Source organism: Phocoena sinus, chromosome X (assembly GCF_008692025.1).
Source record: "Phocoena sinus isolate mPhoSin1 chromosome X, mPhoSin1.pri, whole genome shotgun sequence".
In the NCBI taxonomy this organism is placed as follows: domain Eukaryota; kingdom Metazoa; phylum Chordata; class Mammalia; order Artiodactyla; family Phocoenidae; genus Phocoena; species Phocoena sinus.
The window spans coordinates 18,667,551-18,691,613 of record NC_045784.1 but is presented as its reverse complement, the minus strand read 5'-3'; the positions used below and the strand labels follow the sequence as shown (position 1 = coordinate 18,691,613).

Here is a 24,063-nt window from a genome sequence, read left to right as displayed (position 1 = left end):
GGCCAAGTGCTTTTAAAATGTTCATTTAATCCTCATGAAATTAGCAGTAATAACAGATGCCACTTATCAAACCCTGTTAGAAGACTTTCGCTGCATCTCACTGAATTAATCCAACAGTATTGCCAGATAAGAAACTGAGACTCAGGGCTTCCCTGGTGGCGCAGTGGTTGAGAGTCCGCCTGCCGATGCAGGGGACACGGGTTCATGCCCCGGTCTGGGAGGATCCCACATGCCGCGGAGCGGCTGGGCCCGTGAGCCATGGCCACTGGGCCTGCGCGTCCGGAGCCTGTGCTCCGCAAGCGGGAGAGGCCACGGCAGTGAGAGGCCCACATACCACCAAAAAAAAAAAAAAAAGAAACTGAGACTCAGAAGGAAGTGGTTTGCCTATGATCATATAGGCAATAAGTGGCAGAGTCCCAGTTTCTTTTCAGAGCCCAAACTTGGCCGCCATCCTGTGAGTTCTTATTTTCCTTGTTGTAACTTACACAAGATCACACCGCCAGGGAGTCTTGGAGACCCAAGAAAGGCTCTAGCCTGCTGCACTGTCCACTCCCCTGTCCTGCCTTCCTGAAACCTAGAACACAAATGAAGAACTGACGATACCCTTCCTCTCCCATCAGGGTCAAGCTCTGGTTGCAACTCACGGCTCTTCTGGGACAGCATGCAGGGCCCCAGGCTCAGAAGGGGGGAGAAAGAGGAGGAGACAAAGTTACCCCACCCCAGCCAGCCACATACAGAGGGCACGATCTTTTTCTTCAAAAAGTATTTTCTGAGCAATTACTATATGCCAGGCACTATGCTGGGTGCTGGGTTACAGTGAAGCCCAAAATGGACAAGACTGTGGCTCTCAGAAAATTTACCACGGGGGGAAGGGGGAAGGGAGGGGAGCAAGCATAATGAGAAAAACAAGTAAGCAAGTATACAAATGAGATAATTTCAGATGGTTATAAGTACCACAGAGGACACTAATAAGGTAACAGGATAGAGGGGGACTGGAGATGGGAGTAGAGAACTATTTTTAATAAAGGTGTTTTCAGGCTTCCCTGGTAGCGCAGCAGTTAATAATCCGCCTCCCAATGCAGGGGACACGGGTTCGAGCCCTGGTCCAGGAAGATCCCACATGCTGCGGAGCAACTGAGCCCGTGTGCCACAACTACTGAGCCTGCGCTCTAGAGCCCGCGCACCACAACTACTGAAGCCACCCCAACGAGAAGCCTGCGCGCCGCAGTGAAGAGTACCCCCGCTCACCGCAACTAGAGAAAGCCCGCGCGCACCAACGAAGACCCAACACAGCCAAAAATAAATAAATTTCTTAAAAAATTATTAAATGGGGCTTCCCTGGTGGCGCAGTGGTTGAGAGTCCGCCTGCCGGTGCAGGGGACACGGGTTCGTGCCCCGGTCCGGGAAGATTCCACGTGCTGCGGAGCGGCTGGGCCCGTGAGCCATGGCTGCTGGGCCTGCGCGTCCGGAGCCTGTGCTCCGCAACGGGAGAGGCCACAACAGTGAGAGGCCCGCGTACCGAAAAAAAAAAAAAAAAATTATTAAATAAAGGTGTTCTCTGATCCTTCTCTATCAGTGAAATAAATTTGAATTTATTCACAGATAGCTCACCTTTCTAATGGCCTATTCAGGCCTCTAGAGCAGCATTGTCTGACAGAAATATTATCTGAGCCAAATACATAATTGTTAATTTCCTTGTAGCTATATTTGAGTAACTAAAATAAAACAGGTGAGATTATGTTTAATAATATATTTTATTTAACCCAATGTACCTTAAAAATATCATCATTTCCATAGGTAATTAATGAAATAAATCATCAATTTACTAGTGAGATATGTTACATGTTTTCTAAATGAAGTCTCTGAAATTTGGTGTGTATTTTACACTTACAGCACATCTCAATTCCAGCTAGCCATATTTCAAGTGCTTGAAAGCCACATGTGGCTAGTGGCTACAGTATTGAACAGTGTAGCTCTAGAGTCTTTTATTTATTTATTTATTTTGGCTGCACCTCGTGGCTTGTGGGATCTTAGTTCCCAGACCAGGGATCGAACCCAGTGCCAAGTCCTAACCACTGGACTGCCAGGGAATTCCCTCTAGAGTCTTGATTACAGTACCTATTGAAATATTTTGTGATGTGCTGATTTTTAATTTCCACATGGTAGTCTTGGGAGCCTCATTAACTTCTGCATCCTCCTATGCTTAACACAATACCTCTTGCTGGATGTGAATGAGGAAGTCTAAATTCTGATTGCTCTTGGCAACGATCTTATGACCAAGCGGACTTAGAAAGCATGAGACAGTGGATGTCAGAGTAGAGACAAAGAAAGAAATGTGATCCTTAATGGGATGGTTCATCTGCTAGATCAACCCTTACCTGAAGTCCACATGATTACTAGATATTTTGGTTACACGAGCCAACAAATCTTCTTTATTGTTTAGGTCAGTCTGAGTTGATGTTTCTGTTACTTGTGACTAAAAGCAACTGGGGCCAGGAAAAAAGTAAAAGCTCAGAAAATAGTCCTGTGTTCACAGACTAATACAATCAAAATGCTGTGTATTTCCATCTACTTGAAGCGGGCACATTTCCCCCAAATTAAAGAGCATACAACTCAGAATGAATGTAATGAAAAGATCTGGTTCTTATCAAGTGTACCCAACTTATGTCTAGTATTAACCACTACAGAAGTTTTAAAAGCTACATTAAAGACACAGGGGAAAAGATCGGATCATAAAATAAAAAGATTGGAACAGGTAGGAGTCAAAAGGTAAGACAAGGACATGCACTGGGGGTAAAAATGGATACACAAGAAGAAAACCTAAAATGTTGCGTGTCGGAACTACCAGAACACAAGCTTTTACACATGGTGGCCGTTCTCATGGCCTCTTTACTTCCTTAAGCTATTTAGAAAGAGGTCTTGTCCTAAAGCTAAATGCACATTTTTCACAGAGACTTCAGGAAGAAATTCATTTCTGTATTTGAAGTGAGTGTCTCCCAACAGGAAATGACTAAACTTTTTAAAATTGGACTTCTTTCCCCTTCCTCACATTTCACGCACCCACACTCCCATCCTACCCATGCTCAAATGGGGTATGCAATTAGGAAAAATGGGACCAACAACAACAAAACTCTTCAGGTAAGATCATTTCATTTCACATTCTAGAAGCCTGCGATACAGGCCCAAATCTTTACCCAGCACCCCTCTGTGCACACGGGACCGATAACGGCGCATGTACAAACTGGCAATTTGCTGCTTCCTGTACGGCCACGTGGTCAGAAAAACAGGAGTCTGCTCTGAGTGGGCGCACTCAGTCCATATAGCAGATTCAGTGAGACTTACAGGGGCTGAGTTTTCACCAGGAATAAAAAGCACACCACGGTGGCTGGCTGCTCCTTAGCACCTCCTCACCACATCCCTGTTTTGTTTTTTCTAGTCTGACGTCATTTGTTTCAAAGAGCTTAATGATGTCAAGGCTCAATCTGGTACATCATTATACCATGTTCACTGTATGAGGAAAATGACACAATTCACTATGTCTTCAACGATCTGAACTTTCTAATTATCAAATGACTTTACAGGAGCCGAACTGAAGTTTTCAGCTTTTTAATATCTGTAAAAGACGATTTGGCTAAGGATCACTAATAGGGAAAACAAGATTACAGGGGGGTTATTTAATTATGAGAATCATTTAAATCTCAGCCAGCAGGTATTTACAAATAAATAACCAATCTATGAATCACGATCATCTTTCTCTGCCCATTAATGCATAGACCCTACTTCATCTTATTGTTCTGCTGGTGCTGTCTGTGCTTAAATATAATAATATACTGCATTTCTTTATAAACTATTGGCAAAGATCGCTATTCCCTAATAGGGATGAGCTGGCCCTACCCTGAGTCATCTGTCTTCTGTTTGACACAAGTGTTCTATCTCACTCATTGCCTCGTGTTTCGTAAATGCCCATTTGCAAAATTTTCATCTGTTCTTTCATAAGCAGTGCATGCTGTGTCATCCTCATGGCCACATGAAAACAAATTTGGGAGGTTTTGTAGGAGGGAAATTTTAAGACATTCAAACACATGACTACATTCAGCCTTTTTTAAAAAAAAACAGATTCTAATTCTTGGAGAGAACAAGAAATAATTTTATTTGCCAAGTAGAAATCTGAGCCTTATATGCCATTTAAAGAAAACATTCATGAAGCCAGGTTGCTGACTTCAATAGAGGGCAATTTTTCATCAGCCAGGTCTGTCAAATCCATTTTATTTCACAAATTGGACAGCCATTTCTGTGTGTTCTCTATCAGCCATAAGAAAATGGTATTCTTTTGATTGCTCGTATTGCGTTTTATTTTGGGATGTTCTCTCTTTTTTATCAAGGGTGAGGAGAAATATCTAGACCGCATTCAATATTTTTGAAAGCACATGATATTTACAGAGGATAAGACCAGAATAAAATGTAAAGCATTTGACAGACACTACTTCATGAGCCTTAGAACTATCTTTGAGACAAAATGTAGGAGCAAAGGACAAATATTAATTGAGGGCCTGCTACATGCCAGGAACTAGACTGGGTAATTTATATAGGTCATGTCCTTTAGTCCTCACAAATCCTATGAAATGGGTATTCTCATCTCCATTTGAAAGGTAAAAAAGCTGAGCTAGGTAAGCTAAGTAATTGACCAAAAGTGACACAGAGGAGAAATGAAAGGGAACCAGGATTCAAATCCAACCCTGTGGCATCAAAACTCAGGCTCTGAGTGGCTTACAATGAGGAAAAAGTTTGGAAACCACCTAAATGGCACCACATGAATTGATGAAACAAACTGTACTATATCCACACAAAGTAGTCATGGCAAATGATGGTACAGATCTATTTTTATTGACCTGAAAACATGTTAACGTGTCAAGTAAAAATGACAGATTATAAAAATAGAATACATGATCCCTTTTGAGATATATATATAATTTTATATGTATATTTGCATTTAAAAAGTTATCACCAGGTATTGGGATCTGAAGTATGTTTCTCCTTGTTAGTCATTTATAGCTGATCTACAATGAGCTTGCATCACCTGGATGGTTAGACAGATAAGTAGACAGACTGAGAGAAACACAGATACATAGATAGATATAGAATAAAGACATACAGATAGAATTTAAAGACTAGTGTTTAATTCTTGGACTCACTTTTCCTCCCTTCCATCTTTCACTCTTCCCAGTCCCCCACCTCTATTTCCTGGGATCACTTCTCAAAATAAACAACTTGCATGCTAAATAAATAAATAAATGTCTGGTGTTTAAAAAATAACATTGTTAGCACCTCTGATATTTGAAAAGCTCTATTTATACACTTTAAGAATTCCTAATTATCTGCAACATATTTGCAGAGTTCAGAAAGATATGTATCTATAAATCTGTGTATCAGTATCATCTACACATTTACATATTTCTAACCTATACATTTATAGATGGAGAGAATGAATAGTATGATAAAGCCAATACAGTACAGCAAAACAATAACAATCAGGAAATCTGGGTAAAGGGTATATGGGAGTTTTTTGTGCTATTCCTTCAACTTTTAAGTCTGAATTACCTCAAAATTTAAAAGTTTAAAGAAAACATATTTTATATTTCAAGCACATACATCTGGAACAAGATGATACTAATTTAAAAAGAGACCCTACTCCACCATTTGCTCTCCTTCTTGGCACTTGTAGCAAGAGCCCTATGACTGATTTTTAAATTCATCCTTTACGGTGCTTGTCACAAAATAACTTGAGATTTATTTGTCTGTGTCTTTCCCAGAGCGTAGAAATATATGGGGAGCCTCCCATTTTGTTTCACAAGGCCAGCACAATCTTGATAACAGAATTTAACAAACCTAGCACACAAAAATCCATGGACCAATATGAATCATAAATACAGACACAAATATAACAAAATACTAGCTTAATCAATTCTTAAGCAATGTCTTAAAATAATAAACCATTCATAAGCAGGATTTATTTCAAGATTATAAGGTTAATTTAGCATGAGAAAATCTAGAGAAGTTAAAAGAGATACTCCATGTGACTCTCTTGATAAACAGTGAAGAGATTTTTCCTGAGCAATACCTTTTTGCAAACTAGGAATAACAGAACACAATAGAAAAGGTTAGAAAAAAAGAAAAAATATATTGGGGGGAATGCTAGAGGCATTACCACCCAAGTTAGGAATAAGAAAATTATACCCGGCTTTTCTGGTGGCACAGTGGTTAAGAGTCTGCCTGCCAATGCAGGGGACATGGGTTCGAGCCCTGGTCCGGGAAGATCCCACATGCTGTGGAGCAGCTAAGCCCGTGTGCCACAACTACCGAGCCTGCGCTCTAGAGCCCGCGAGCCACAACTACTGAGCCCACGTGCCACAGCTACCGAAGCCTGCGCGCCTAGAGCCCATGCTCCGCAACAGGAGAAGTCACTGAAATGAGAAGCCCGTGCACCGAAACAAAGAGTAGCCCCCGCGCTCACTGCAACTAGAGAAAGCCTGCACACAGCAATGAAGACCCAATGCAGCCAAAAATAAATAAATAAAATAAATTTATTTCAAAAAAAAGAAAATTATACCCATTACGATTGCTATAATTCAACATTATTCTGAGAATCTAGTCAATATAGTAAAAGGAAAGGGAGAGACAAAAATTACAATTATTTCTTAATTTTATGATGTCCTATCAAAAAATCCCAAAAACCCACCAAATAGCTATCAATTAATAAAATAGTTCTACCTAGATCCAATATAGATATATCAAAGCTTTACAACAGGCATCAGGAGTTGGCAAACTTTTTCCATTAAGGTCAGAGAGTAAATATTTTAGGCTTTGCAGGTTATATGGGCTTTATGGGTCATATGGTCTCTATATGCAACTACTCAACTCTGCCTTTGTGGTGCAAAAGCAGCCATTGATAATGCATAAATGAATGGATGTGGCTGTCTTTCAAAAAAACTTTACTTACAAAAACAGGCAGTGGGCTGGATTTGGCCCACAGGCCACAGTTTGTTGACCCCTACTTTATACCACACAAAAAAAATGGGTGATTGCGAAAAGTAACCATTTAAAACAGCAAGAAAATATATGAATACCTAAAAATAACTTTCTAAAGGGTGATTCTGATATATGCAACAAAAATGAAACGGTGAATACTCTTTCAACACAACAATTTCATATCTGGGAATTTATCCTAAGGATACATTTAGATAAGGCCATAAAGATGTGTAAACTTAGGTATTATTATAGTGTTATTTATAATAAGGAAAGATATCTACTGACATAATCCATGTCTATGAGGAATACATTATGTGTTACAGCAGGTGACAGAGCAGCGTGCGTAATATCAGCTATCTTTTATTTTTTTAAATATATGGCTGTGCATATGAGATTATGCATATGTACCCACACATGGAGAAAAACACCTGGAAAGCTATATACCCAATTGCTTTATTAGCAGTTATTTCTAGGGGTGGATTTATGTGTGACTTTCTTTTTACTCTTTGCATGTTAATTGTGCTCCTTTCTACTTTCACGACTGAGCTTGGAAATAAATTTTTTTCATTTTTCAAAGTAGAAAAAAAAAAACTTGTGCTGCTCTGAACAATTTACTCTTACTTCTGTGAATTTTAGCCCATATACCATGTCCTCCTCAAACAAAGCCCACCGATACTGATTTTAGTTTTTACAATAAGACATTCCCAGAAATTCTTTAAATTATTATAACTGCTTCATGCCCTGAAGACAGAAATCTTTGGGCTATAACTAATATAAAAGGATCATCTATCTGGAAATATTGACTTTTTTTTATCCTTCAGTGATATTTCTCCAGTTGTGTGTGTGTACATGTGCACACATGCACACATCTCTCTGTCTAGGAAGACAAGAAGCCAGAGAAGGGAAACAGGAAACAGGCAAGAATGGTAGGTAAAGGACCGACACGAGTTAATATCCTGCAGGAAAATAAGGCTCAGCAAATTCATTCTTCAAGGTCCTATTTACAGTTCCACAGAACAGGAATCTCACCTGTTGGGTTATGGGAAAACTCTGACATTCTTGCAAATTCTCATTTATAACTTAAGAAGATTAAGTTTCAGCCTTCTAGTAGAAAATGTAAGTCCATATGATTTATATCTAGTTGTGAAATTTAAGCACATTTTTCCTTACAGTGACAATAGGTATCTAATTATTTTGCCAATGGTTTCAGATGTTGTAACATACATATAAGTTGATACGTATTTAATTTTCATTAAAATTAATGAACTTAATTCTTAAAATCTTCAGGAAAAGGATATGGAGAAGATAGAAAAATGATGATTCTCAAAAATTTTCAGAAATTCTTTTAGGTGTGTTACTGAATGCAAGTTATATGGCATAGCTCAGTTATAAGAAAGCCAAAAAGATATATGCTATTTTTGCCTTCACAAAACACTCACCTTACCTGGCCTTGAAATCTCTCTACTTGCGTTCTGAAGTGGTTTTCTCCAACAACTCAGCATAAAAATTAGACCAATTGTGAGCAGAAGATCCTCTAGCTTTTTTTAAAGATATTTTCAACTTTTGAAGAGTATGTGTGCATGCGCGCATATGTGAGTATGTGTGTGTGAGCTTGTCATTGCTTGAGAGGCCATGGGGAAAGGACAGTCTCCCCAGAGCCAACTTAGAAGTTAACAGGAACAACATGACAAACACAAGGTCATCCAGAGTTCCCAAAAGTGATGCCAAAAGACGATGAAGTGTTAAGTACATTTTGTAAACCATGAAAATCCAGGACACAGTGAGCAAGTGATGAAGTTTGCTCTGAACGTAACAGATGAATAAGTATACCAATATAACATGATTTTCATTAAGTATTCCTTTGCTCCCAACCTCAATCAAATGCTGTTTATCCTTCAGCAGCAGAACTTACTATTATCCAATGTGAACATAATGAACTACACTAGGCTTGCACTGAGATCTGAAAGATTAAAATTCCACAACTTTCCTTTCAATCTTCCACTTTAAAAAATCCTGGAAGTGAATTTAGTATAGTTAAAGAGTGAGCAGTCATGCCTCAAATCCAAAACTATGTTTTTCTTGTCAAATACTGCTCTCTGTAAAGCACATCACCAAACCCCAGTAGAAACTTACCCTTCAACTTGAGGTCGACATTACGTCTCAGCCAAGGATAAATCCCATAGCTTGGCATATCTTCAGGAATTGGATTACTGTTTATCCAGCCATCACAAGCAAACCGGAAGAAATTATCACAGGGGTCCACAGACAGATTTACTTTACTCAAGATGGAAGCAGCTATTTAAAAAGAAAATCATAGGATTAATGACAAGCACTGAACATTGTGTACTGGTCTCTTCCAAATTAAACAATGATTTCATATCAACCAGTTCCCAAGCCTTGGCTTTTACATTTCCCCTCAAATGAAGCCCTGAATCAACTTCACTATATTAAACTATTACATCCAGAGCAAGTGGGTAAAAGTTGAGTCATATTATAGTTACCGGCTTTTGCAGGAGCACCCCTAACATCTGTGGGACCTGGAACAGGAATATAAATGGAGTATAAGGTAAATTGTTTGCCAGGACGTGCGTGACATTTCCTTCCATTCCTTTCATCCTTCTGCAAGGTGACTTTGCCACTCTTGCCACCAGGATCTATTTCCCCTGCCATGGATCTGGGCTGGCCTTGTGACTTGCTTTGACCAACAGAAAGTGGCAGAGTAACTTTTCATGAGTTTCAAAACTAGGCCTTAAGAGGCCTTTCACCTTCCACGTTAAATCCCTTTGGTGCCCTGAGACTGCCCTTTGAAGAATCTCCTGGAGGAGGTAAGGCCACGCGAAGACGAACCCAGCCACCACCAACCGCCAGATGTGTGACTGAAACTATCATGGACCTTCCAGGCCAGGCGACCCTCCGACTGAATGCAGCTGTATGAATGAGCCTAGGCAGTCCCAGCAGAGGAACCCCACCAAACCCAAGGCATCATAAGAAATATTAAGTCACTCTTGTTTCAGGCCTTTAAGGTTTGGGGTGGTCTATTCCACAACAAAGGCTAACTGAAACAGAAGCCCACATGTAATACCTAAATGTTGACAATATCTATTTACAATACACCTTTATAAAGACCTGGAGAGCCAGGTATGGATCCTTGAGCCCCTTGACATTCAGGGCAGCTCTCAGAGGAATGAAGCCCCGGAAGAGACCCAAACAGGCCCTAAAAGGAGGCTTGGTGCCATCTTGCAGGGAATTCTGGGTTAAGGAGGGGAGAGGCATGGCCAGAGCAGAGCAAAGTGTAACATTCTAAATGAGGGGCCCAGGGCAGGGGCCCCTCTTGCCCAGGTCTAGGGGCAGAACTGGGTATTTGTATGAGTTAACAGAAAGACACGATAGATTGATCTGCCATCTTTTCCTCTTTCTTAAGGCCACACTCGATTATATATGGAAGATAGTCAATCGGTAGGAAGTTCGTTCATACTTAAATATGTATCCATGAGCTTTAAAAAAAAGTCTTTCGTTACAAAACGAGAAAGTCCCAAAATTCCTAATATTGAACTCCAACTCCCTTCCAACTGCTGGCTACCACTCTAGCATAAAGATATGCACCAAATGATTTTTTTTTTTAAAAAGGCAGCCAATATTTTAATGACCTGGGAAAGACGACAGCCTGGGTGATTTTCATAATTAATTAATGCCAGAATACATTTATGTTTGAAGTAATGAAAACTCAAAGAGTTTTCAGCTAAACTTGAATGACTTGCCGAAAAAATATAATCTGCGTAAATTTAGATGCGCCTATTACAGTTTGGTTATGTGTGTGGTTCCTCCAGGTTTAAAAGTAAGGCTACATATTTCTCTAGCCTAGACTTTCTATGAAAATTTCAAACAGCTTTTTGTCTTTGATGAAGTTAATAATATACAAACAACTTAATCTCTATAGAACTTCAAAATCCCCATCACGCTCAATCCTTCCACATCCAAAAAGAAAAAAATTGGTTTAGAATCTAAGGTTGATAAATTTTAAATTTACTTAATATTTTCATCTTTCAGAATTAATGAGGTTGTCTCCAATTACAATTTTACTTACTGTTACTATTTTATCATTAATATTTAATATGCAAATTTGCTAGGACACATAAAATCTTCATTTTAGTTTATATTTGTGGTTATTCTGGTTGTGCAGCCACAGAATGAATCTGCTATAGGACACCTCAGGAACACGGATCATACAAGTTTCAGTCCCACACAATACTCAGAGTCACACAGAGGAACCCTCACACACATTTTTATTCACATAAGCACGTTGTTTTCTGGCCACCTTCCCAAGCCTCCCCCTGCCCCCAACCCTCAAATGTATCCCATCTCCTCAGTATTCTTGCAGGAACCTAAACTGCAAGATCAGCTCTGACCTCAGCCCTGGTATAAAGTGGGGGAATACATCACTCACACTGAATTTGGAACTGAGCCCACTACGTGGAAAAACTCCAGCTTCAGCCTCTCAATTCAGCACTCACAATTCACAGCTGGGCACAGGGCTGCACTTTCTACAAGGGAACTGTGACTTCAAATTGCAAGGGACCATAGCTGTCAAGACACCAAAACTCCTCTCCCCCTACTCAGCTCCATGGAGAAAAACCAGAGAGTCTTGTTTTAATAAAAGAAATATGATAATGAAGGAAATCTGTGAAAGGCCAAGCTATGTATTCCCTCAAGTCATTGCATATAAGGTAAATTGTTATTCAATCTCCAGCTAGTGTTTATCTAGTAGAAGTGAAGACACCACTCCTTATACCACCCTGACTTTTTAAGTTTAATCAGGGTTGGGGGGGGAGGGGGTAACAATAAAATCACTGATATTGAGCATTTCCTCTGTGCCAGGAACTATGCTAAGCCCTTTTCAGGCAGTATAGCCTCATCACAGACTCTGGAGCCAGACCACCTGGTTTTGAATGCCAACAACCCCATGCAATAACTATGTAACCTTAGGCAGGTTACTTAGCCTCTCTGTATCTTAGTTTCCTCATCTGTATAAAATGGGATAATAATAGCACCACATAGGATTTTCATGAGAATTAAATGAGAAAATATGCGTAAAGTGCTTAGAACAGTGTCAGGCACATCGCCAAATAAATACAGCTGCCAGATAAAATACACAATGCCTAGTGAAATTTGCATTTCAGATAAATGACTACTCTTATAGCGTAAGTACTACCAAATATTGCACGGGACATACTCATAGCAAAAACAAAGTTGTTGTATATCTGCAATTCAAATTTAACTGAGCATCCTGAATGAATGCACGTAGCTAAATCTGGCAACCATACATACAAATTTGCTATTACAATTCCACAAACACTTACTCGAAGCTCTTGAGCCCAGATGTTTCAGAGCTCATAGATTCTAGAAAAGTAATGCAACGCCTAAACCACAGATTATATAATACCTCCAGCAATGTCTGGAGCAGCACTCCTGTAGCAAGCACATTAATAATTCTATAGGGAATAAATGCATATTCTCTTAAGTAGGATGAACAAAGTCTAAAACAGCCTCACTTGAGTTAAGATCCAGTTTTGCCGTCACAGGAACAGAGCTCGGGTCCACTCTTGCCAACTGAGCATTACAACGCTCTCTAGGTACAGGGTAAAGGATATGGCACTGTGGACCTGGATTACTAGTACTACCACCAACATTATTTTCTTCTAGTCTCACAACCAGTATGATAAATAAAAATTCTTATTCCCATTTTACAGATGGTGAAACTGAGCTTAGGATGGTTTATGTATTTAGCCCAGATCACATGGCCTGTACTTGGCCAGCTAGATCATGCCTCACACTCATCAACCTCTCTGGCCTGATCCACTATCATTAGCACGCCCTTTCCTTGTTTCCTCGTTTCTTTGTATTCTTCCTCCACCTCTTATTCCGAAAGAGGGATTAGGATAGATGGAAATAGAAAAGGAAAGTCAGGAAGAGAAACCATCTCGGAAAAGACTGGCACCTGCTCGCAAAAAGTCCAGAACTTCGCTCTCCCAAACTTCATCCTGCCAGCAGGCAGCGCACAGCGGCGCCCACGCAGCGCACAGCGGCACCCACGCAGCACGCACGCGGCGCCCACGCACCGCACATCGGCGCCCACGCAGCACGCACGCGGCGCCCACGCACCGCACAGCGGCCCCACGCAGCACGCACGGGGCGCCCACGCACCCAACAGCGGCCCCACGCAGCACGCACGCGGCGCCCACGTAGCACGCACGCGGCGCCCACGCACGGCACAGCGGCGCCCACGCAGCACGCACGGGGAGGCCACGCACCGCACAGTTGCCCACGCAGCACACACGTGGCGCCCACGCACCGCACAGCGGCGCCCACGTTACAGGACTGTAGCCCTGGTGAGCCTTTTGCTCCAGAAACAGCGGAAGTATCTTTTTGAATATTAGAAAGCCAGTCGCCAAGGTGAAAACTAAAAAGAGGGCAGCAAGGGAAAACACTAGCTGGCAGGAGACGACATAATCAATGTCATTCTTCAAGCTTTACTTTTGCATTATTATGATTCGTAATAAAGAGACAAAACTCATGAAATAAGTGGCCCTCCGTACGGAAAGTTGACTTAGGGTTTCAATTTGAGTTCAAAATTTTTAATTTCACACATCTGCAAAAACTGTTCCACAGACGAAGCACAAGGTGATGACGTGAAGCCTAAAACCTGTCCTCTGATAGTCCCACCTGGTGCCCCACCTGACTCCAGGTCACCCTTGCTCCACTGGAGAAATCCCTAGGTCAGCTGCTCCACTGGGAGCAGGAAAGGACCTGGGAATTCCCACATCTTTCTCATCCTTTCTGGGACGAGATCAAAAAGCTGAAACAGTTGTCTAGTCCCTAGACTCTAGTAGGTCTAATGTTATGAAAAAAGAGCAAGACAGGACCAGGGTCCAAGAGAGTTTCCTGGCATGGCCTCTGGCACACAGGCACAGATGGAGAGGAGCCACACATGAACTTGAAGCCCAGCCCTGCTGCTAACTCAGGATGTGACCCAGAGCAAGTTATTTAGCACCTAGAAGCCTACATTTCCTCATGTGCAATTGGGCCGGGTGATAGCACCAACTTCATGGGGTTCTTATGAAGATTTTTATGAGATGGCACATGTAAGTCATTTAAACATACTGCCCGGTTTAAAACATATATATATAATATGTTGATCACTAAGAATGGGACAAGGGACTTCCCTGGTGGCACAGTGGTTAAGATTCTGCACTCCCAATGCAGGGGGCCCAGGTTCGATCCCTGGTCAGGGAACTAGATCCCACATGCATGCTGCAACTAAGGAGCCACGTGCTGCAACTAAAGACCCAGCACAGCCCAGTAAATAAATAAATATTTTTTTAAAAAAAGAACTCTAATAGAATAGACTGGTGGTTGCCAATGGGTAGGAGGGTGGGAGAGGGTAGGAATGCAAGTTTGGGATTAGCAGGTGCAAACTGGTACATATGGAATGGAATGGACAGCAAGGTCCTACTGTATAGCACAGAGAACTATATTCAATATTCTGTGATAAACATAATACAAAAGAATAGGAAAAAATAATGTATATATGTATAACTGAGTCACTTTGCTGTACAGCAGTAATTAACACAACATTGTAATTCAACTATACTTCAATAAAAAATAAATTTAGAAGAAAGAACTCTAATAACACAACTGTCTAACCCTAGTACCTTTGTATAAGGCCTCAGAGTTTAAAAGCCCTTTCACCTAAGTCTTTTCCATCTCAATAAATGCCACCACCAACCACCGCCAAAAATCGAAGTATCCACTTTGATTCTCTGAATTTTCTTGCAGCCCACATCCAATCCTTTAGCAAGCTCTTTATCTCCTAACCCTCTTGTCTCCTTTCCCATGTCTTGAAATTCAAGACAGCATCACTTCTCACCTGGCTTGCCGAAATAACCACCTGCCTGAGCGACCTTCTTCCATTCTTGCCCTCTACAGTCTCTCCTCCACCCCAAAAGACTCCCCAGAGTCGAGCTCTCCACAGAGAGATCTTTCTGAAGGCTAATAAGATCTTGTGTCTCTCTGAAATCCCTCTGGAGCACACTTAGGAAAACCTCAAACTTGCTGGCACCTGGGTTCCCCACTGACCCTGATCACCTGCATCCTGCCCCTTACCCAGAGCGCTTCTTCCCATTCCTCAAGTGCCCCAAGCTCTTTCCTCTACGGGACCTTTGCCCCAGCTGTTCCCCCCACCTCCATCTTCACACAGCACTCCCTTCTCATTATTCAGAGGGCCCCTTCAGTGTCATTTCCTCAGACTTTGCAATCTAGCCATCCTGTCACTTAGCCACCACATTATTCTATTTTTTAAAATTTTCTGCATAACATGTATCATCAGCTGATATTTTTCTTGTCCATTAATTGCCTTGGGTGTTTGTTGTCTTTCTTCCCTTACCGGGTCATTCGGCCTCACTGCTATATTCCTAGAACCTAACTCAGTGCCTGGAGGGCAATAAATATTTGGTGCAATAATTCATTAATCTCTTCTCTTAAGGCCAAGATGAAAGTGAAAGGACCATGTGCTTAACTTATCCCATCACTTTCCCCTTGGAAAACACACACTAGTGTCCCTGGCCACTTAAAAATGGGAGTGGGGCTGGGATCCAGGTCCTGCAACTCTAGGCCCTAACACTGGTTTATGGAGGGCAAAACTGATAGATGTTGCAAAACTGAGGCAACTTTAACCGCTCGTCTTCACTTTGCGGTACCCACTGATACACAGTCTGTCACCTCAAGAAAAATTTGACTTGTAACGTGAAATAGAAGGACCCAAAGGGATTCCAGGTGACAGTGGAAGTATCGGTTTACAGAGGGTCCCCGCTTAGACGCAGACAGGCCAGACCCACTGACCAGAAGATACAGAAAGACTACTTGAGATAAATGGGAATCTGTATCCAGCTAAGGGGATACGAAGGTCAAGGTCTCCAGGTCTTAAGAGAGGCCATTCAGCCTCCCACACTCCTTCCTGATTTCCTTTATAATGATTTGGAATACTGCACAGCTGTTTCATTGCAAGGAAAAAGAAAACAGGAAACCTACATTCCACAACTTCACACCAAGTCTTGAAAGAAAACTTAAAATTTCATCAGAATTGCGTTTCATACCTGGTAAACCTCAAGCAAACAAAATACTAAAAATACCGCCTGTTTTCTCTTCCACTCACCAAGGTACCATAATCATAACTTGACACAGGATGGAAAACTGACTTACCAGCTTCGATGCACTCTGGCTTCAGGCAGTACTCCGGCTTAGCTTGGAGGCTTAAGAAACCTTGACTCACTGAAAAACAGACCAAATAAAGAAATGACTGGCTTGCAGCAGACCACCACCAAGTAACCCACCGTCAGGCACGTATGCGAGACATTTGCTGTCAGTTCATCCTTCCCTGTGTTGACATGGAATTCAAAACTCCACCTGGCTCAGTGTCACAGAACCAGACTCTGGTCACTAGCTAAGTAACCTTGGTGAGACTCTTGGCTGCTCTCAAACTTGGTTCTCTTGAACACAAGACAAGTGGGCACAAGCAGACCAGTGCTTCTTAGAGTGGGGGCCCCAGGGCGAGGGCAGCACAGCAACATCACCTGGGAGCTAATTAGAAATGCAAATGACCGAGCCCCACCCAGACCTTCAGACTCAGAAACTCTTTGGGCGGGGCCCAGCCATCTGCGTTTTAACAAGGCCTCCAGGTGATTCTGATGCAGGCTCAAGTTTGAGAACCTCTGGGTTAAATGATCTCTAAAGTCTCTTCTATCTCTGATTATCCGTGGTTTAAGTCTCATAATTTCACTTTTTGTTTACAACTACATTCTCATTTTAGTGATGGGAAAATTGAAACTTATAGACTGTGTCATTGGACCAAATCCAGAGTGGAAGGAAAAAGCTAGCATAGGTGGCATTTAAAGCTCTGCGTCTTATCTAACCACCCATACAGGACACGGCCCGTCAAAGGGGGGAAGAGTAAAAATATATCCTATATAACTCAGTCATCTATCAACAGAGTCATTATCTGCCTGCCCTGTACCCCACACACCCTCCTCCCATCAGGCCCAGCCAGACAGATGCATCTACCAGACAGATGCAGCTTGGTGGACCAAGCTTCCAACTACTTCCACCAAAACAAAACCAAACAAAAACCCTGTAAGACAGAAGTAGCTTTTCACCAATGGCTTAATTTCCCCCATCTGCCCGGTAACTTCATCTAAATGGATTTCTGCAGAAGTATAGAACGGTGCCCTATTTGTAAACTTCAGGTAGCACCTGGGCATTAGCAGATGTGAGTTTAGACTTTGAAAATATTTGTGGTAGCCAAGGAAATTGTGGAGAATTCATTATTGCTGTACTCTGTGAGCAGAAATAAGGAATCATTTGGAAATGTGACATTCATCCTCCAAACAGTCTTTTTACCTGTGTTACATTAGAGATTCAAGAAAGCTGTCTATGGAACAAACATCTCAGGCCTATTTTTTTGTTGTTTTTTGTTTGTTTGTTTTGCGGTACGCGGGCCTCTCACTGCTGTGGCCTCTCCCGTTGCGGAGCACAGGCTCCGGACGCGCAGCCTCAGTGGCCATGGCTCACGGGCCCAGCCGCTCCGCGGCACGTGGGATCTTCCCGGACCGGGGCACGAACCCGTGTCCCCTGCATCGGCAGGCGGACTCTCAACCACTGCGCCACCAGGGAAGCCCTCTCAGGCCTATTTTTAAGAAAAGAAGTATCTTGTCGTAAAGTTATATTTTGATTTCTTTAGCAAGCAAAAAAATGTAAATAATATATGTGGAACATAAAGATTAGTATGGAATATTTCAGTATGCCTTGGTGGTAGAACCATGGAGTAAATTTTCCCTTCAGTCTACTTCTATATGGTTACCAAATGTTCTTTAAGAGCATGTGTCTTCTTTTACAGTGGAAGAACAAACTTTATTGTAAATAATAATATTTTATGATTGTGGACAATACCTTCTTGATACTAGCCTTGTTTTTATTTTAGAAAAAAAGATAATAAAATAGTTAAAGACATTCCTTTCAAGATACAACTTCCAGTTATAAAATAAATAGGTCATGGGGATGTAACATACAGCCTGGTGACTATGGTTAGTAATACTCCATTGTATATTCCAAAGTTGATAAGAGAGTAGATCTTAGAAGTTCTCATCACAAGAAAAAAATACGTAACTGTGAGGTGATAGATGTTTAACTAGACCTATCATGGTGATCATTTCTCAATATATACAAGTATTGAATCATTACGCTGTACACCTGAAACCAATATAATAATGTTACATGTAAATTATATCTCATTTTTTAAAGTTTTAAGGAGTTATTTCTTTCATGGAAAAATAATTATTGACCGAAAACCTCTAAGGGAAGCAAAACTAAAATCAAATATCCTTACCTGATGATGAGTAAAAGAAAAGTTTAGGTTAAATTAATTAGGACGCAGACAAACCAGTCTCTGAAGGAAGAGCATCATTTCCATGGGGGGTTATCTTAAGACCCTGTAAATTAAGAGGGGTCAACAAGCCCAGACAATGTGAAGGTTTAAGTGAATAAAACAGAGACAACAAAAAAATTATTTCTAATAAAAAAATGAAAATGTTACTTTTTGCTGGTTAGGGGCTTTTTAAAAAACTTAAAGAGCGCTTTGGTTTCTCATTTTAGATTAGTCTATAAGCAGCAGAAATGACTTCAGAATGCAGTGACATCATCCACGGCTTCTTTCTGAATGGTCTGTGAGCTAAGAATGCTTTTTACATTTTCTAATGGTTGGAAAAAATCATAAGAAGAATATTTCGTGGCATGTGAAAATGATCCGAAATTTAAATTTCAATGTCCAGAAATCAAGTTGTACTGGAATACAGCCATGCCCATTTGTGTACATATTGTTTATGGTGGCTTTTGTGCTACAGCATAGTCGGGTAGCCACAACAGAGACAGCACACGGCCCGGAAAGCTGAAAAAATTGTACACATCAAACTTATATAATGTCATAAACCAATGTTACCTGAATAAAAAATAAATCTAAAAGAAATAAATGAAATACAATCAAATAAACTGGGTATAGGCATATAAGGCCTTAAATCCTAGGGCTCTAAGTTCTCTGAAACCACCCCAAGGCCAGTGGCTATCACTCTTATTGTATAAAGACTAAGGTTTTAAAAAAGAGATTACCCCAGAGCTAAAATACAAATAAGAGGGAAGGAGAAGGCCGGAAATTGCAGACATGTGACTGAACTTCTATAGGCAGAAAAATATACCACAAAGTTTACCCGGAAGTGCCTTGAAGAGAAGACGACCTTAACCAAAATACTGTCATAAAGAGCATTGTCTGGCAGGTCCCAGGAGATTTTCAGACAAGGACTTTGCTAGGTGCAGGGTGGAGGTGGGTGGCAGAGGCCTGTGGAACTAGCAGTGAAAAGGGGAGGAGGGAAGGAAGGGAGTCAGAAATAGTGCAGAGACATTTGACAAAAATATCATTTATGTTTTCACTTGAGAGTGTGCATTTATTTAAAAGCAAATGTCTCTGAATGTATTCATCCGAAAGGACATGGTCACCTGAAGCAATACTTCTCAAACTTTAATTTGCAAATGAATCACCTGGGGATCTTGTGAAAATGCAGATTCTGAATCAGTAGGTCTGGGGTGGAGTTCAGGCTCCCAAATAATGCTATAACGCTGCCGGTCCACAGACGGCACTGAGTAGCGAAGGCTGAGGGAGGCCACACCCTTACTCTCTAACACCATTACAGCTTCTCTAAAGATTCTAAGTGAGAGAGAGCCATGTTATTGGGCACATTGGAAAGTTATTTTTTCTATCTTAGGCAGGCCTCCTTACCCATAATAGCATCGCTTGGCTTGATGAATTTTACTGTGCTCTTAAAACTTCAGAGCTGATCCCAAAGAATCATCTTCTCTCAAGGAACAAAGATTTGGAATTCCCCAGTGGCCTAGTGGTTAGGACTCCACACTTTCACAGCAGAGGGCCTGGGTTTGATCCTTGGTCGGGAACTAAGATCAGTGTGGCCCCCCCCAAAAAAAAAAAAAAAAAAGATTGCTGCCATCAAGAACATTCTGATAATATGCTACAGCCTCAGAACGTAATCATGAGAGGAATTTCAAAAAAGCTTCAAGCAGTAGTAACGTCATTAAAAAGAGCACATATTTTTACCTAAACAATAATCATTTGGATTTTTAAGTTGGGAATGTTTGCAAAACACAAATAGTCTAACTTTGTAGTCCACTTCCCACATAGTACATACTCCCTTGACATGCCCATATCATCTTTCCTCCAGTTTTGAATTTCAGGATAGGACACTTGCCTCAACCGCAAGTGCCAAGAAATCTCACACGAGTTTTCGAGAGCCTCAATTTCAGTTGCAGGAGTAGGAGGTTCAGCTGTACCAGAAAGCAATAAACCCATCTAATTTCCTAAATCTTCAGCCACAGAAAACAAGGAAAGATGGTTTGCTCGTTTTAGCAGAGTTTTCAACCACACAACCCTAACTCTTTTAAAGTTTAATTACTGGTTTTCCCCTGCCAAGATAAACATGGCCTCCTGCATCCTGCATGTGCCAAGGTACGTTCCCAGGCTCGCTACATTTCACACTGCACCTAGACTCTCCTAAATATAGGGCTTGGTCCTACATAACTTTCAAGCCAATGAAATACTGTTTCATACTTGAGCCGTATGAAACAAATACAAAGGCGAAGAGTCAAAGATTCAAAATGCCTAAAATTTTAGAACATTCCTCTCCCCTTTCTATTTTGTTCTGTCTCATAAGAATACGCTTTTAACATCACTCTCTGGGTACATCATCCTCACCAAAAGTCATTAAAATCAGTGAATCACAATACCTTCCAAATCTTAGGAGGAAAACCTCTATTTCCTTCATATTAGTTTTTAAATCTAAGAGAAAGGCAGAGTTAATTTTTTTATTCCACCAGAGTCACTGGGTTAGAAAGGAATTGAAGAATATCATTAATGGTGCATTTTTAAAGACTGATTTGTACTTTGTGAGTTAAATTTCATGATTCATTCAGGCAAACACTGACAAAAATCAAATGGAAAGAAATTCCAACGTGGTTTGATCACAATGTAAAGTCTTTCCTCACAAAATAAATCAAAGTATCTGACTATGAATTCATAAACACTCGTTTTGTTGAGTGCAATGCACAAAAAATGTTTGCCCGATGCAACCAAATCCTCTAGCCACCCGAATCCACTTTATACCCACTTCACATTCTGGACTATGCATTTGGTACTTGGGAGTTTTTATTTATTTACCCTCCTAAAGAAAAAGCTTCCTTTCATTTGCATATTTAATAGAAACTAAGGATGCACCACCTACTAACACAAGCAAACAGCCCTCCACCTGCATCCCGACCAGGTTTGCCAGAATACAGCACAAGGAAGCCACTGCACCAGCCCAGTTCCACTTACCTAGAAAGAGGACCGTGCCCAGCACCAGGGTGCCACCAACGAACACGGCCAAGGCGATTCGAGTGCCTCTGTTGGTCGTCTTCCCACTCTCCACGCTGCTCCCTGTCTCTGCATCCATTGGGAGAGATGTAAGGGCCAGGCAAGAAGAAAGTCGCTTTTTGTGGTTTGGTGGCTGGTCTCAAGAGTCTGTTAGGCGTTGACATCCAAGGTTCTCATGCTCTTCTACTAATGGACAGGTTAAAAAAAAGCCCGTCAGGATATGTCCTCTCGCCACCCTTTCTCAAATACTTCTTCACAAATGAAATAAAAGAAACCCAAAATTATTGGTCACCTTGGCTTTCCCCCGACCAGACAAAACAAACAGTGGTTGCTTTATCTTGGTGCTCTCCCCCCAGCAAGAGGGTGCTGCCCCTCTCAACCGATTGTTTGGCAGGCTCTTCTCTCAGGCGTTCCGAGTGTACATGTTTTACTATGTTACTGAACAGACGTTTTAGCTATTTAAATGTATAGTCACTTGGGGAGGAAAAAACGATTGTCTTTATCAAAACTGGATTCTTGTCAAACTCCCCCAAACCATGATAAGTTAGGTGGCAAGGATTCTTCCGACCCACTTCAAGATCTCAAAGAATCACGTACTTCTTTGGCAATAATCATTCTGCTTGCCTGAACTGTCTTCATCAAAGATATTCTTTCGGTGTGCGAGTCCCTTTTTAAAGCCTTCTAAGAGTTCCTGGGATATCCTGGAGCATTTTATTTTAGGAAGTTTGTGTATGACAGCATGTGCCAGAAATCAGAGTCATAGCCCAGTGCAGTGCAAAGTAGTAATTAAGACAACATACAGCGGCTGATGGTTTGGACTGGAACTTTTTTTAAGGAAGAAGGAAAAGCACTTCCTTTCCGTGGTGCTAAGAATTGTACAAAAGGCGAGTAAGCGTTCGAATTAAGCTTATCAGCCAGCACAAAAGATATGGCAAAAGGGTTTTTCCCTGCATGTTTTAATGAAAAGTGCACCCGTGTATCGTGTCCTCCAGCCCCACCATTGGTTAGTACGTTTTTGTGTTTTCATCAAGCCCCGGTCTCAACAGATTCCCCAGGATGAATTTCAGAGGTGATCCGTCTCACTGGAAAGACTGGTTAATGACTTGGTCTTTGATTTCTTGGATTATATTGATACTAACAATTTAAATTATAAAAATCTGCTTTCTTCACGGGGCATCTGATATTTCAGTGTTATTAAAATTATATCGATTTTATGATCCAGTGATATAGACATCATTAATTCACAGCACAGTTACCACCTACCTGTTTTTGTTTTGCTGGAGGTCACAGGACAGTGGGAGTGGAGCTGGAGAATTCAGCTACATCTAGAAACCAGGAGAGCACTTTTCTCATGCAAAACTTCTGCTTTTGGCCGTGGGAGGCATCACACCAGGGCTCAGCAGACACCGAGGAGTCCAATGTAACACGGGCTCACATTCACAGTCCTGTAACACACCCTACCTTACTTTCCGCTCATTTCATGTTGCCCCCAAACCAGAAAGAATAAGCCTTTGTCCAAATTATGACATCATGGTATGTTGTAGACATTTTGTTGTTCCAATAACACATCCTAGCAGGCCTTTGGCTTCTAGGGTGGGATCCTCCCAAGAGTTTTTGGACTTGACTCCATACTACTTCTTAGACTGCGAGCTCCATGAGGTCAGGAATCACATCCATCAAGTTCAGTGCTGCAGGCCATCATCCACAGTTCATGGTCCACAACAGCGAAGGGAGAAATAGGAGCAATGAAAATTACACAAGTTAGCCTCAGCCACTTACCCTTAAAAAGCAATTTCAGGAACCTCAGATGCTAGCGTCTGGGGGTCTTTCAGCCTCCTAATTCCTTCTAAATGCTCAGATGATAATGATACTTCACACAGGTAGAGAGCACTTTCATATCCCATTTTAACCTCATGGTAAACCTATATACTTGCTAGCAAAGGTATTTTTATCTCTGTTTTGCTCCTAAGAAAACTGAGGCCCAAGGACTGGCCTCAAGTGACACAGGAAAAGCAGGAAATGGAAAGATAGCGAGGGGGATCACTGCCATACGCTGTGCACAGGGGAGAGGACATCCACATAAGCATGACAGCAGGACCCACTTCTTCCCTCTTTCCTTCTTCAAATCTCCCCACACCTTTCCAGGTCCAGACTAACATGCAGTGGTGATCGTGGGTTGCTGGCTGGAAACCTTGGACTGGCAGCTTCCCCAGAGACGAGGGCAGCTGGGACTTACCCTGAAGCACACCTATCCATCACTTAACCTTGTGAATTTATTTTTGAACACTCAACTGCTAAGTGAAAAGCCTTTAAACCAAAAAATACTTCCATCAGTTGTAACAGGAAAATTAGGATGCATTCCATCCCAGACAAAGATATGCAAGTGCAGATAGAAAAATGTATTAATTGAACAATGAAAATAAGTCTATTTCAAAATGTCAAAAATACAGTATGTTCACCTAATGTAGTGAAGGTTTGTTTTAACTCACCAAAGGACTGAGGAAGACTTGAGAGTGGGT

The 24,063-nt window shown here is 41.4% G+C and overlaps 1 protein-coding gene across 1 annotated transcript in view; it reads right to left on the bottom strand.

Moving 5' to 3' along the window:
• Window positions 1-21,623, bottom strand: part of PHEX (phosphate regulating endopeptidase homolog X-linked) — a 198,222-nt gene extending 176,599 nt beyond the window's left edge. The window contains 3 exon segments of the mRNA XM_032619721.1: window positions 9,160-9,321; window positions 16,282-16,350; window positions 21,506-21,623. Of these exon segments, the coding sequence (XP_032475612.1) occupies window positions 9,160-9,321; window positions 16,282-16,350; window positions 21,506-21,623 (349 nt within the window).
• Window positions 21,624-24,063: the final 2,440 nt, after the last annotated feature.